This window comes from Lytechinus variegatus, chromosome 6, assembly GCF_018143015.1.
Source record: "Lytechinus variegatus isolate NC3 chromosome 6, Lvar_3.0, whole genome shotgun sequence".
Lineage (NCBI taxonomy): Eukaryota > Metazoa > Echinodermata > Echinoidea > Temnopleuroida > Toxopneustidae > Lytechinus > Lytechinus variegatus.
Genome location: NC_054745.1, coordinates 8,768,340 through 8,783,681, shown reverse-complemented (window position 1 = coordinate 8,783,681; position 15,342 = coordinate 8,768,340). Strand labels below are relative to the sequence as shown.

General features: G+C 36.3%; 1 protein-coding gene across 1 annotated transcript; it reads left to right on the top strand.

Moving 5' to 3' along the window:
- Positions 1 to 8,749: 8,749 nt before the first annotated feature.
- LOC121416970 lies at positions 8,750 to 14,985 on the top strand. Its single transcript, XM_041610508.1, has 2 exons — positions 8,750 to 9,349; positions 14,613 to 14,985. Exons 1-2 carry the CDS (start codon positions 8,791 to 8,793, stop codon positions 14,903 to 14,905), a joined length of 852 nt encoding a protein of 283 aa, XP_041466442.1. The 5' UTR covers positions 8,750 to 8,790; the 3' UTR covers positions 14,906 to 14,985.
- The last annotated feature ends 357 nt before the right edge of the window (positions 14,986 to 15,342 follow it).

The following is a 15,342-nucleotide window of genomic DNA, read 5'->3' as shown; positions in this document are numbered from 1 at the left end:
TCAACCGCGTAGCCAGGATTTCATTTTTGAGGGGGCGGTAAATGCACGTGAAGCGTACCAACACTTACAGAGCGCGCTTCGCGCGCTCCCTAGGGGGTGGGTGCAGGGAGGGGGAGTTTCCCCCTCCCGCGCAAAGCTTTTGGTGTTTCATTGATTAAAATGAAAAGGAGCCATCTCTCTTGTCTCTAGTACCTATATCAGCTCCAATTCAGTTGACGATTTTGAGCTTTGTTTTCAAAAGTGATTGTGAACGCACAAAAAAGGAATACAATGGAGGAAATTAAAATACTAATAACCCCGCGCGAAGCGCGGAAGCTAAAGCGTTTTATCAATTTTTTTCCATGGAAAGGGTCCCGAGAAAATGGTATTCTCAAAAATATATTGAATACTTCTCTTGGAAAGATCAGAATTGATTACAAACAGTTTAGCGACAGTGCATATCTTTAACTCGCAAAACAGAGGAAAAGAAATATATTTGTCGGGAGGAAGATATTCCTTCCCGCGCAGAGCAATGAAACTCTGAAATTTCAAAGGGCGGACGTTTCATCAAATGCAGGTATCTTGTACCCCATCGGCTCTAATTCAATTGATTTTCTAAGATTATTTAACTTCATTACAAGGAAAATAGTGCGCAAAAAGTTGAAACTTCTCTGATTTATTGAAATTATATTAACAAGGATGCCTAATTTCTTTGACTTATCCTGAAGCGTTTCATTTTGAAGCAAAGACACGTAAGTGTCATTCAAAATTTCAAACTGAGGGCGCAAAACAGGACAGGAGATGAATGTGCAGGGAAATGACATTAAATTTAATAGAATTTGATAAAAAAATATTATACTTTTTTTTATTCAAATCGACACAAATTTTATACCTTCCTCTTTTTAAATTAGGAACCTGTTTCCCTCAAAATTATGGTTGTTTATTAATGAGCTGAAAAGCTGCGGGAGAAGTTGACTTTATGGAGGTGGCGGCAGAAACTGATATAAAGATTTTACCCTCCCGGAACCGACCAGAAGTTGCGCGATAAAAAAAGGATAACTTCATATACTATGGCCTAACCTTACTCTAAATCCATGCCCTATACACATTTGAACTTTAATTGGCAAGAAACACATATAGCTGAGGTGGAAAAATAGGGTAAGTGAAAGGGTGGGGGGAAACAATGGAGAACTTTAAAATTGTCATTTAACCACGCGCAGCGCGGAAGCAAAATTCATATAAAAATATAGAGCAAGAATGAAGGAGTTTCTCTTTTGAGAAAAAAAAGAAGAAAAAGGAAAAAACACAAAGCTACCTTTCTTCCCTTTCCTCCCTTCCCTTTTCCTTTTCTCCTCTCTTTTTCCCTTCTTTTTTTTCTTTTTGGGGACGTTTTTTGGGGGGGCGACCGCCCCCCCCCCCTGGCTACGCGCCTGTAAAGGACTGTTTGCAGTTACCCATGAAAACGATACATATTTTACTAATCAAATAATGCGAGCGCAGCACGAAGTGCGAGCTAAAAGTTTTTGACATTCTGACCCAAAATTTGTCATTCCACTTTTGTAATCATATGTTCATGTTTTGTAAATCTTGAAAAGGATGAGTAATTGGGTATCTTCCTACATTAATAGTGTGAGCGCGAAGCGCGAGAAGATTTTTTTTTTTATATATTCTGATATGAAAATGGAAGAACGTTTTGAATAAAGAACAAATCGCGTATCTGATTACACAGTACTGCGCGCGTGTTTTTGAGATTTACACCTAGACCTAGAATCTGGGCATTCTAAAGTACATTTCTTTATCAAAATCAACAATGCACAAGCGCGATCGAGCTGAATCTGAAAAGGCTCAATTTAAACTGGATATCGCACTTAACCAATGACGCGAGCACGAAGCGCGATCCGAATTTTGAAAATTATTACTTAGACCTAGAACCGAAGCATTGTAAGGACATTTTGTCATCATATAAAAATGATAAATATCTTTCTATTCCTCTTCCCAAACGCGAGATTAAACTTGTCGATATTCCATTAAAAAGATCATTTATAGGAATTAATGAAACTGTTATCTTATTCTTTAATTTTATATTTATGAGAGCGCGAAATTTGTTGATATTAAGGCATAAAAACAGGACATTTTTAGGATAAAAAGAATATCTTACGGCCTAATTGAGCGCATATAATCCTCCTAAAAGTATGCTGAGCTACTCGGCCGTTGATGGAGTGCAGGAAACATATTTGCAGGAGAATGTTTTTCATTGATGGGCGTGGTTTGCGTACATGATTGTGAATCAACAAAATGCGGTGCCCCTGCGAATACGCCTGTGTGGATCGGGCCGGCTGTTGCTAGGCCGTAAATCAAAACATGGATTTTACACCTCCTTCGTACTTTTCTTTCTGTTTTCCAGCATTTCTTGATCCTAAGTTAAAAAGGACACTTTTTTGGGTTGCCAAAAGATAGGGGCGGGGCCGGCTCCCCCCCCCCCATATCCGCGCCTGACAGTACTAAGCATGATCAGTGCCGTATTAAGAGTTTAGTCAGCTAGAGCCATATGTAAATGTTGCCGTAGCAGGAATTATTTTTACTCAACCATAAAACAAGTGAAAACCCTCTGGCAGTCTCGCCTGCATTACGAGATTCAATATAGCAGCGGATTGACTTTAAAAACAGCTATTGAATTGTTCATCACAAAAGAAAACACTTAAATAGAATGTCCAGTGGCCTAACATGACATTTGACCATAATCATGTGACCAGAAATTTGTGCAAAACATAATTGAGTACCCTTATGTCTATGTTTCATGAACCACATTTGTACAAGTAAGTTGACTAAATTGCAAAAGAGGGCAGCAAGACTTATTTTAAACTGTAATATATACACCCCCTCTAGTGAAATGTTTACTCGTTTTAAGATGGATGCCTTTTAAGAAAAACTTCAGGTGTATATTTATTTATAAATATCTTCATGACTTATCAGCAGATTGTTTTAAAAATGTTTTTAAAGAAATGTCTCAAGTGCATAATGTAAATACTCGACAAAGCGCTCATCATGATTTAGTTACAGGTAAATGCCGTACAGATTATTATATAACTGCTTTATATTATGATGGCGGCGTTCTATGGAATAGTCTCACCAAAGTGTTAAAAATGTTAAAACCCTCAACAAATTTCAAAATCTCTGTTAAAAGCCATTTCATCAATCTTGCCTAGGCCAATCAACTGGGATGCAATACCATTCCCCCTTTTAGGACTGATGCTATTAACTATCATCTCTTTTTTGATGTATTACTTTATATAATCACTTTATCATTTTAGTCACTTTATCATGCTTTATGCGTCGTGTTTTAATAATATCATATGGACTGATGATTGTATATGTATTATCACCATTACCTGTTTTTTAATTGTATATAGTTGTATTGTTTGTTATCCAGGGCCTCATGGAAGATGAACTTTTGTTGAATGAGCTACCCTGGTGAAATATGAATAAATAAAAAAATAATAATAAAATTAATAAAGTAGATCCATAAATTAGCTTAGTTATGATGACAATCCACGAACACCCCCATCATCGATCTGTTGTTAGTCCCTTGGTGACATTTTTCCGCCCTTTTCTTGTAATCATAAAATCTCAAAAACTACATTATCAATTATCTTCTAAATATCATCAGATATGGGGACTTATGATGTCATCTGTATGAAACCAGTTCAAGGTCAAAAGGTCATCATGACGTCATCTACACTCTAAAAAATGAAGTGCTAATTCAGCTCTTAAAGAGCGTGTATAGTGACTGCACTTCGGAGTGCTGATTTGTCTAGTTCAAATTTGAACGAGAAAAATCAGCACTCCGAAGTGCAGTCACTATATACACGCTCTTTAAGAGCTGAATTAACACTTCACTTTTTAGAGTGTAGACGCCATTTTGTAAAATCACATAATCAATCATATCTTCATTATCAATTATAAAAAATTAACAATATTTACATCACATTAACTTAACGTTAAGGGTCAACTGTCCATGTCATCAAAGGCCTAGTTATGTAAAGGTCACGACGTGCGCGTGCGTCAAAATTTTTAAATGCTCTAAATCACTATTTGACCAAAGTAGAGTATGAATCTGGGGCCCGTTGCAGAAAGAGTTGCAATCAATCGTAACACTAAAAATCAGGCGTAACTTGATTTTCAACCAATCAAAAGCGCGCATTTGGGACTTGCGATTGATTTTTCTTGGTTGCGTTTAAACGCAACTCTTTCTGCAACGGGCCCCAGGTGGGTGTTTCATAAAGCTGTTCGTAAGTTAGGAGCGAATTTAAGAACGACTGGTTATCCTTTCTTGTAGTAAATGGTAAATTTAGTTTAGTAATACTTCATCACCCTTATGTCAAAGTCTCATGAACTAGGTCCATATAGTTTCTAAGTTATGATGACATTTAAAAAAAACTTAACCTTGGTTCCAATGTTGACGACGCCGCCGCCGTCGGAAAAGCGGCAGATATAGTATCGCTCTGCTATGCAATTAGCGAGACAAAAATCTTGCTATCATGCAGCTGCATGGACATCTTAGCAAAGGGGTGTTGACAACAAAAAATAATCATTACTATAATTTATTAATTGGGGCCAGCATACATGACACATGACATAGGTTCGAACTCGCGTCGCCTGATCGCAAAATGCACAGTCAGTCTTTATTTAGTTTATTTCGGATATGAATTTAAAAATGCAATCTCTATCATCCACAGCTCGTGTTGGCGAAGCAGACAAATGTTACAGTTGTGCCTACGTAAGCACAGCGCCGGATATTCCCGGAAATGAACCAAGATGTCAAGATCCGTTTCCAAGGGATTCCAATGTCACTGTCGTTGATTGCTCAAGTGGTTGTCTTGTGAGTATTTCATTTTAGGCCTATAAATGCTTGCTCTTTTTTTCTATTTTCATTTGCAGTTGTTGATGTGATTAGTCCGATTTTGCTGTGTATTTTTTCCCCAATGAAATATTGTTTTTGATTCCAGAAATCTTTCCTAACTCATTCCATTTATGAATCTAATGCTATAGGCCTACTTGGATGAACTATACAGTGTGTCCCACAAAAACACGAACCCGAGATTTATCGATGATTCATCATAACTCAATCACAAATATACATATACAAATGACCAACCAATGTAAAGCTTAGAACTTCCTCTTTTGTCTGAAGTTACTTAGATTATTTCTCATTTACACATGAGCGAGCAAAAACAATTTGAATAAAGGATACCAACATCTCATTTGGAGGGGTTATCTGAATTTCAAAAAGAAAATCACATGCCTGAAAAATGTCAATATCTGCTCTTTTATTTGATACCTTAATAATCAAAGAAAATGGTCAAAAAGCAGGGGCGGATCCAGCTTTCGCCAATAGGGGGGGCCGAAAAATATTTTCATCAACTTTTTTCTCGCTTGGCCGCTGTAATCTGATTTTTTTGGGTGGTTTTTCGGGGGGTAGTCCTAACTAAAGACTGAAGTTTTAAGTATATGTTAGTTTTCATTGTTATAAACAAGATAAGGTATATGCGAGCGTGAAGCGCGAGCTCAAATTCTTTGATATTTTATGTCCTTAGACCTGAAGATTCTGAGGAGATTGTATAATCATGAACGAGCCAGTTGCATCCAAATGAGAGAGTCGATGATGTCACTCACTCACTATTTCTTTTGTTTTTTATTGTTTGAATTATACGATATTTCAATTTTTACGAATTTGACGATTAGGACCTCCTTGCCTGAAGCACAAAATGTTAAAATAATGGAATTCCACGTGTTCAGGGAGGAATGAAACTTCATTTCACATGACAATGACGAGAAAATAACAATATTTCATATTTCATATAATAAAATACATAAGAAATAGTGAGTAATGTCATCAACTCTCTCATTTGGATGTAACTGGCTCGTTCATATAACTATTCTGTTGAAAATAAGCGAAACTTTAACATGCCATAACTTTCTGATTTTACATCCGATTTTGATGAAATTTTCAGTGTTATGCTTGTTGAATTTTTCTCTTTTTTATTCAAATCAAGTTTTTGTTGGGGTGGACTTGTCGTTTAAATAAAGAACAAGCTGTGTGTCTCAAACAATAATGCGAGCGCGAAGCACGAGCTTAATTTTCTTATATACTGACATGATAAAGGAGCATTTTGACAAATTTTTGTAAGAATTTCCAAAGAGAATAGGTAACTCACAAATCAAACAATGCGAGCGCGCAGCGCGAGCTGATTTTTTTTTATATATTTATGTAAATAAAAAAATATGAAAGCTTGATGTGCGAGCTAAAATATTGTGTGCAAATTGATTTCAGAACTGAATATATAAGGGCCATTTAATCCTCTTAAATGGGATTCATTACACAGGCAATGCGAACGAGAAGCACGAGCGAAAATATGTATATAAAGTCTATTTTCAAATTCTTCCCCCTCACCTTTTTTTTTGTTTCCTTTGGGGTCGGGCCGGCCGTTACGAGGCTGTAAATTACACATCATGGGTATGATACCTCTTTCTTACTTTTCTTTCTGTTTTTTCATAGTTTCTATGAAGTTAAAGAGTACACTTTTTTTCTGCTTGTTTTCAAAAAGTAGGGGGGGGCCGGGGCCGGCTCGGCCCCTCCTGGATCCGCGCCTGCTTGTAGCAGCTGCATGAGTTGGTGGCTAATCGAAATATGATCGTGTTGCAATTTGAATTGTTCGACTCATCATCATCGGCGTGGGAGAGCCAATCACGCCTCTCACACAGATAGTGACGTCATCAAATTCGAGTCAATTCAGATTTACCCTGATTTCCAAATCACTTAATCCTCTTTCTCGTGTCTCAAAATACTAATTGAAAGCATATTTTATATCTTATCTGTAGCTCGAGTCCTGAAGAAACTACCGCTGCGACATCATGCGTTGCGACATGTGACATTATGCGTTGACACTTTGCTACGACATTATGCGTTGCGACATGTGACGTTATGCGTAAGAAAAACTACGACATTATGCGTCGGACGCTCTTGGCATAATGTCGCAAACTGCAACATTATGCGTTGCGACATGTGACGTTATGCGTTAGAAAAACTGCGACATTATGGGTCGGTGCGACATTATCGGTTGTAACAGGGCCTGCCATGGTCAGTGAAATGTGATGGAAAAAATGGTCAGTAAATTATTCTTTCTGCTGTTGTTTTAAAATGTGATGTATGAATTTACACATTTTCATTGTGAATTAGTTCACATATTTATCCAGAAAGTTTTTAAACAACAATGAGTGCCATTGCAAGGATATTCCATTCTAAATCCTGATTTTTCTTTTAAAAACAGAAGTATGCAAATGAGGTAAACCAGCATCATCAGAATTACTGGTCTTGACCAGTTCAATTTCAAACAATAAATCACTTTAGACCAGTTGACTCTATCCGAGGGATAAAAATATCCAAGGAAAAAAAATATACTTGATTTAATCTTCACAAACAACACTGGTCTTGTCAGTGATGTCAAGGTTATTGCTGGGGTAAGTGACCATGACATTGTTATAGCTGACTTGAATTTGCAAGCGAGATGGAAGAGGCAACCTAGGAAGAGTTATTTCGTACGGAAGAAAGCAAACGTGGAACAAATCAACTCCAGCATAGATGATTTAGGGAGAACTTACTCTTTATTGCAAGAAGCTTCAGTGCAAGAGAAATGGGATTTGATAGAAGGGGGACTGAAAAGAATCATGAAGGCTCACATACCACAAAAGAAGGCCGCCAAGGTAAACAGCCTCCCATGGTTTAACATACAGCATCACCGATTGAGACGAAGAAAACAAAGACAGTACAACAGAGCTAAACGTTCAGGGAGAGCTTCAGATTGGGATAACTTTGTCTTGACTCAGAAGGCCTTGCGAAAGTCGCTAAACTCAGCAGAGCGTGAGTTTGTGTCTAATAGACTTTCGGATGCACTGAGGGATAATGTCAAGCAGTTTTGGTCTAACATGAAACGACTTGGCAATAGTGAGACAGGTGTAGCAGATCTGATAGTTAACAACAAAATAATTAGTGATGGAAGAGAAAAGGCAGAAGTCCTTAACGCTCAGTTTGCTGGAGTATTTACACAGGAGGACTGTTCTAATATCCCGGAGTTGGGCACAAGCAACATCCCAGCCATTCCAGATTTGAAAATCTATGAAGAGGGTGTGCTCAAACAACTTCGGAACCTCGGTCCCAACAAAGCTCCAGGACCAGATCAGATTCCTCCTTGGTTCCTGCAGATGTTCGCGGATAAGTTGACACCTATTCTCACCGATCTGTTCCAAACATCAGTGGATACTGGCACCCTTCCCCGCCAATGGAAGGAGGCAAATATCTGTGCTGTGTTCAAGAAAGGAAATAAGCAATCACCAGATAACTATAGACCGGTTTCTCTGACATGTGTTCTGAGTAAAGTCCTGGAACACATTGTCCACTCCCACATTATGGACCACTTTGAAGACTACGGGATTCTGGTGGACTCTCAACATGGGTTCAGAGCGAGGCGTTCTACAGAAACACAGTTGATTTTAACAGTTAATGATGTGGCAAAAGCTCTTGATAGAGGAGATTCCATTCACATGGCAATATTGGACTTCACAAAGGCCTTTGATAAGGTTCCGCACGAACGCCTCCTTGGTAAACTTAATTATTATGGAATAAAAGGAAATCTCCTACACTGGACTCGGGGTTTCTTGACTGGAAGGTGACAGAGGGTAATATGTGAAGGGAGCACGTCATCCTCCAAAGATGTTGTATCAGGCGTTCCGTAAGGAACAGTTCTCGGACCATTGATGTTCCTGACATATATCAACGACATGCCTGACAAGTTAAAATGTCAGGCTAGATTGTTCGCGGACGACTGTTTGTTGTATACCCCAGTCGCAAAAGAGGAAGACATGTGCAACTTGCAAGATGATCTTCGGTTGCTGGAAAAATGGCAAAGTACATGGAAAATGAGCTTCAATCCTTCAAAGTGCACCGTCTTGGCAGTATCTAAGAAGAAATCGCCTCCTCTCAGGGACTATATTTTTTGTGGACAGGTGCTAGAAAAGACAACGTCCCATCCTTATCTGGGGGTTCAGCTGGACAATAAACTAACATGGAGGGAACAAGTGGATAAAACAGCTAACAAAGCCCACAAAACCCTTGGCTTTCTACGAAGAAATCTATGGTTCTGTCCAAGGGATGTCAAAGTCATAGCCTATAAATCGTTAGTCAGACCAGTATTAGAGTACGCCACTTGTGCATGGGATCCTTATAAAGCTGATCAAATCAGAACTCTTGAAGGGGTTCAACGAAAGGCAGCCCGTTTTTGCTGTGGTGATTATAGCCGTGAAAGTAGCGTCAGTGGTATGTTTTTTCTCTTATCCTCTTAATCGAGGTATTTATTCACAATAACATGTACATTTATATACAAACAATAAAAAAAAACAATTCAATTCAATAATGCAATAATTTTTTGGATATCACATTTTTTCAAAATTCCGAACTTGTTTTTTTGTTTACATAAATTTTCTAAATAAATAATCATAGTAAGTTTGAATTCAATCCATAAAGAATTCGCATTATATCTTTTTCCTTTGAATATGCTTTTTATGTAATTTCGATAAATAACAAATTGGGCAATAACACAAAATAGATTACACATAATATTGCTGGCATTTTGCAGATCATAACCTATAATTAATGTTTTTTCATCTATAGAAATAGTAATCTTGAAAATATAAAATATCAACCTTTCTATAACTTTCCAAAATAATCGAACATATTTACAATACAGTATGAAATGAAAAGTGGTATCAACTTCTCCACAAATGTTACATGTGTTGCTTTCTAATACATGCCACTTAAATAAATTGTCTCTTGATGGTAAAATCTTGTTTAAAAATTTAAAACTAAACTGTCTAACTCTGTTATCCACAATTAAATGCAACTTGAAATAAAATACATGGCTCCAATTAAAGGAAATTGGTAATGAGAACAGATTAGACCAAAAAGATACAATGCCTGGTTCTTCCGATACATCTGAACATAATAAAGAATATATCTTTCTTGTTGGTAAAGAATCTAGAGTTATTTGTACTCCACTTTTTAATGAAATTAAAATTCGTTCACTTTTCTTTAATTCTAGTACACGATTTTCCTTAAACAACTTATTTAACCAATAAACAGGAAAAGACTTTTTTAATTTAACATATTCTAAATCAAATAAAAGCTGAGACGAATAGACAGATTTATTCAAAATAATTGGTGATAACCACTGACGATTTCTAATAACATCTCTTACCCTAATTATACCTGCATGCTTCCATTTCTCAAATATCAACATACGTTTATTAAAAGTTATATTGCTGTTATTCCAAATAATTTCATTTTCAATGTTTTTTACTCCAAATATACCAATATATCTTAACTTAGACCAGCTACAAAAAAAATCATAGTAAAAACTGGGCATATTTGCTTTTGTACAAAGAAAATGCATATCTTTTGTTGAAATATTGTATTCAAAACATAAAGGAATTTCACCAATCTTTGATAACCAGTAATTAAAAAGAAATTTCCAACTACGTTCGCTTTGCTCTAACAGCTTGCTTATCCACGAAATCTTAAGTGATTCAATTTTCGATTCTAAGTGGACCATACCGAGACCACCTTCGTTTGTTTTATTTATACAAACATTTCTTTTAACCTTTTCTTTTGAAGAATTCCAAATAAAAGTATATAACATTTTATTTAGAGATTTGATTATTTTGGGGGGAACTCTAATTACTTTTGCAGGATACACAATTTGCGAGACCAACAAAGTTTTGATGATAATAATTTTTCCGAAAAATGTTAGATTTCTTAGCTTCCATACGCTAATAATATTTTGTATCTTATCTAGTTTATTTTGCCAATTATAATCTTCAACAACTTTCTCATTTTTCCCAACATATATACCTAAATATTTTATCGGTTCTTCAGTGCATTCTATTTGTCCGGGGACAATATCAATATTAAACTTCAGCAGTTTTGTTTTTTGCAAATTAATCTTTGGCCCAGCATTTGAACCAAAAAGTCTTAGTTCTTCCATCAAAGTATAAAAAGAATTTTCATTTTTCATAAATATAGTTGTATCATCCGCAAATTGGGATATTTTTACATCTACTTGATCAACATACATCTGAGAAATCGGTAAACTGAGACCTTCAATTTTATGATTCTGTTTAATTTTAGTCGCCAAAACTTCTGCCACAATTATAAAAAGTAGTGATGAGAGGGGGCACCCCTGCCTTACACCTTTTTTAATTTGAAAAGGTTCAGAGATCCAGCCATGATTTAATACACGGCCTTTTGCGTTGTTATACATTGTTTGAATCCACTGAATGAATGAATTTCCAAAATTTAATCTTTTTAAAAGGTAAAATAGAAAATTATGACTTATATTGTCATATGCTTTTTCAAAATCCAAAAACATTATAATGCCCGGAGCTTTCATGCCCTGATAATAATCAATTATATCTTGCACCAGACGTATATTTTCGGCTGAAGACCTTTCCTTAATAAAACCATTTTGATCGGATGATACTATGCTTGTTATTACATTTTGTAGTCGTCTGGCAAGAACTTGTGCAAGAATTTTGTAATCCACATTTAGGATTGATATCGGTCTCCAGTTATGAATAAGGTTTTTATTTCCTTTTTTAAACAATAACGCCAACATGGCCATGTTTTGACTTGGAGACAATTGCTGCTTTCTATGTCCTTCATTTAAACTGTTCATTAACATATCTTTTATCTTGCTCCAAAAGCATTTATAAAACTCGACTGTGAGGCCGTCGCTACCTGGTGATTTATTATTCTGCATTCTAGACAGAGCCTCAGCACATTCCTTTTCGGTTATATCACCTTCACAACTCGATGCTTCATTTTCATTTAGGATTTGTATATTTGTATGTAATATATATTTTTCGTAATCCAAATCACTTTTACAATTAAGATTTTTATATAAATCATCATAATATTCACGTAATCTCTGTAATATTTTCACCTTATCATTGATGGTTTTACCCTTGTATTCTAGGCAATCAACTTCTTTCTTTTTTCCGTTTCTTTTTTCAAGGCCAAGAAAGTACTTTGTTGATTTTTCACCTTCCTCCATCCACTTCTCTCTCGATCTTATGTAAGCTCCTTTACATTTATAATTATACAAATCATCGATATCCTTCCTTATTTGATTGATTTCTTCGATATTTCTATCATTAGGACTACTGTCCATTTCTTTGTTTAATAAAAAATATTGTTTTTCCAATTGAACAAGTTTTTCTCTCTTTTTTCGTTGTACATCTATAGCATACTTAATTGTATATTCTTTTATTCCAACTTTACACATTTCCCACTTTGCTTGAGCATCAAGTTTTTCATATTTCAATTTACATTTAAATATTACATTTTCAATATTCAACCTATATCTATCATCTTTAAGTAGATCACTATTAAATTTCCAGTAACCCCTTCCTCGTACGTCCTTAAAAAGTTTTAATTTCAATGAAATAGCATTGTGGTCACAACTGAGACATGGTCTGATATCCGTAGAAAGAACATATTGGCTAAGGTCTCTTGAAATTAGCCAATAATCCAAACGAGAAAATAAATTGAGGGAAATTTGTCTCCATGTAAACTGCTTACATGCTGGATATAACTTTCTCCAGATATCTAACAATAAGTATTGTTTTTTTAACTTTAAGATATAATCATCTGCACCATATGTATATAAAATTCCTTGTGTGTCTAATTTTTTGTTTTGAGCATAATTCCAATCTCCACCAAAAATCATTTTCTCATTTGGATTTACAAAGGTTTTAATCCAACTCATAAAATTTTTATAAAAGGAACCCTTTTCAGATCGTTTGGTGGGTGCATAAATGTTAATACAATTAAAAGATTCACCTTGACATGTGAAAGACAAATTTAGTATTCTACCATCTCCTTTAGCTTTACTACGTATGTTTTCAATATGAAGATTATTTTTAATCAGAACTGCAACCCCTTTTGAATGGTTCGTTCCATGATTAAAATAACATTGACCTTTCCATTCATTTCTAATTTTAGGTTCTAGATCACTTGTCCAGTACGTTTCTTGTAAAAACACGATATCACTTTTCTGTTGATTTAACCAAAGAAAAATCTTACTTCGCTTCAGATGATCCCGAAGCCCTCTCACATTCAAGGATATAAAGTGCACTAAAGCACCGGTCATTTAAAGTAGAGGATAAGATCAACTTTATCCACGAACGTATTCAAAATTTATTTGATTTTATTTGATCCCTTTCGCCTTCTTTTTGCGGGTTTTTTACCTTTCGAAACAGCTTTTGGAACTTCAGATGAAGATGATGTTGAAGGTGAGTCAACTTCGCTTTCGCTGCTGCTTACTTGTGCTTCTAAGTCCTTATTCAACTGCCTTCTCTGTAGTCGCTGCTCTCGGTTGGTGGAGATCGCCCCGTCTGATGCGTACGATGTCTGACGATTTGCAGCATTACGAGGAGGAAGTGAAGATGTACTCGCGCCACTACGATCGCTTTGCTGTGGTTTCGTCAGGAAATCTGCGAGGCTGGTTTGACGTTTCGCTTCTTGATGACTCGAAGAAGATTCTTTGTGTTGAGTTGCCGCTTCGGGGTCGGGAGCACACGCTGTATCCATGGTATCACTAGATGCCGCGATATTACGTAACTCATCTATACTTTCGTTGCCAGGGCAAGCACTTTTCATGTGCCCAAACTTGCTGCACTTTATGCACTTTACTTCACTAATACAGGTGGATGCATGGTGACCAACTTCTAAGCATCTTGAGCATTTCACTTGACCCCTGCTGAATTGCTGTGGTTGGCCATCATGGTAAACTCTACCGGTGAACAAGTTGCCGAAGCTCATCTTTCTTGGGAGTGGGTGGGTTGGTGGGGTGATGAAGATGATCCTATCCCCATTCAAACAATTTGTCAGCTGACCGTTGACCCGCAACCTCTGCCGATGAATATTTCCTTTTATTTCTTGCTTTCGTGCCAAGATCTCTCCTCTGATGACATCATCACTTAAAGAAAGGGGGATATCTTTCACTACAACCCTGGTAAGATGCTCATCCCTCGCCTTTGTAAAAGGATTGACGTCATGGATAGCAACAAAAGATCCACGTAGATCAAGGCCGTTTGAAATCAATGAAACCCTATCCTCGGATGAGATTAGGTAGATTCTCCATAGGTGACGAATTTCTTGAATACCTGAGATATTTTCAGGTTCAACGACCTTTAAGATACTCTTGTAAAGTTCCTCTCCCGAAAGTGGTTTCTTGTCTACGTTGCGGATGTCGGTTGAACGTAGAAATACGGGTTTGGGACCTTGTGGAAGAAATGAAGGGAGTGGCGTAGCTTTCTCCGCAAACATCTCGGAAACGGAACAATAATCCAAATTATACTTACGATGTAAATGTCCTATGATATTCCTTTGTAAAAGTCCTTCAATACGACAGAAAAATGATAATAGCAAAAGTCGATTTCCAAAGATTTAAGTTCGAATTGAACGGAGGAGAGAAAAGAGGCGTCGTAACACCTCAAAGCGCCCTCTCTATCTACAGTCAGTGGAATGTTAAAAGACCTCCAACTCGATACGCTGGAAAGTAGAAGGGAAAAGAACAGACTGGCAATGATGTACAAAATCCAGAATAATAATGTTGATATAAACAAAGAGGAATACATTAACTTGATCTCGACAAGAGAGACAAGGAATAATAGTGGTACTCGCATAGAAGTGCCATTTGCCCGGACAGATACTTACAAAAACTCATTCTTTCCAAGAACAATCAGAGCTTGGAATGACTTGAATCCCGATATAAAAAACAAAACATCAGTAGAAAGTTTTAGAGCAACACTCTAACCCACACGTGAGCAGCACGCTGGCGATTTGCAGACTACTGCCCTGCCGGTGTAAACTTCAGAAGGTTCAGAAGGTTCAGAAGGTTATATATCTTATGATCTTGATCATTTTAAAAAAGAAATAATTATTTTAATGATAATGTTAATACTTGATAATTATGATATTAATAATAATAATTACAATAATAAGAATGATAACAATGATCATAATAATCATAATAATAATGATAATTATAAATAGAATGATGATAACAATGATAAATGATAACGGTAATAACTTTCTCTGAATTGCAAGATTCGTTTTCCCATAATTCGTCATATGATCTGTATTGGACCAGTACAACACCAGTTTGATGAAAAACAATTTAATTGGTATACTTTGTTTGAACTGGTCCAGTTAAAAATCAACTGGTCCAGTAAAAATATACTGGAAACCAA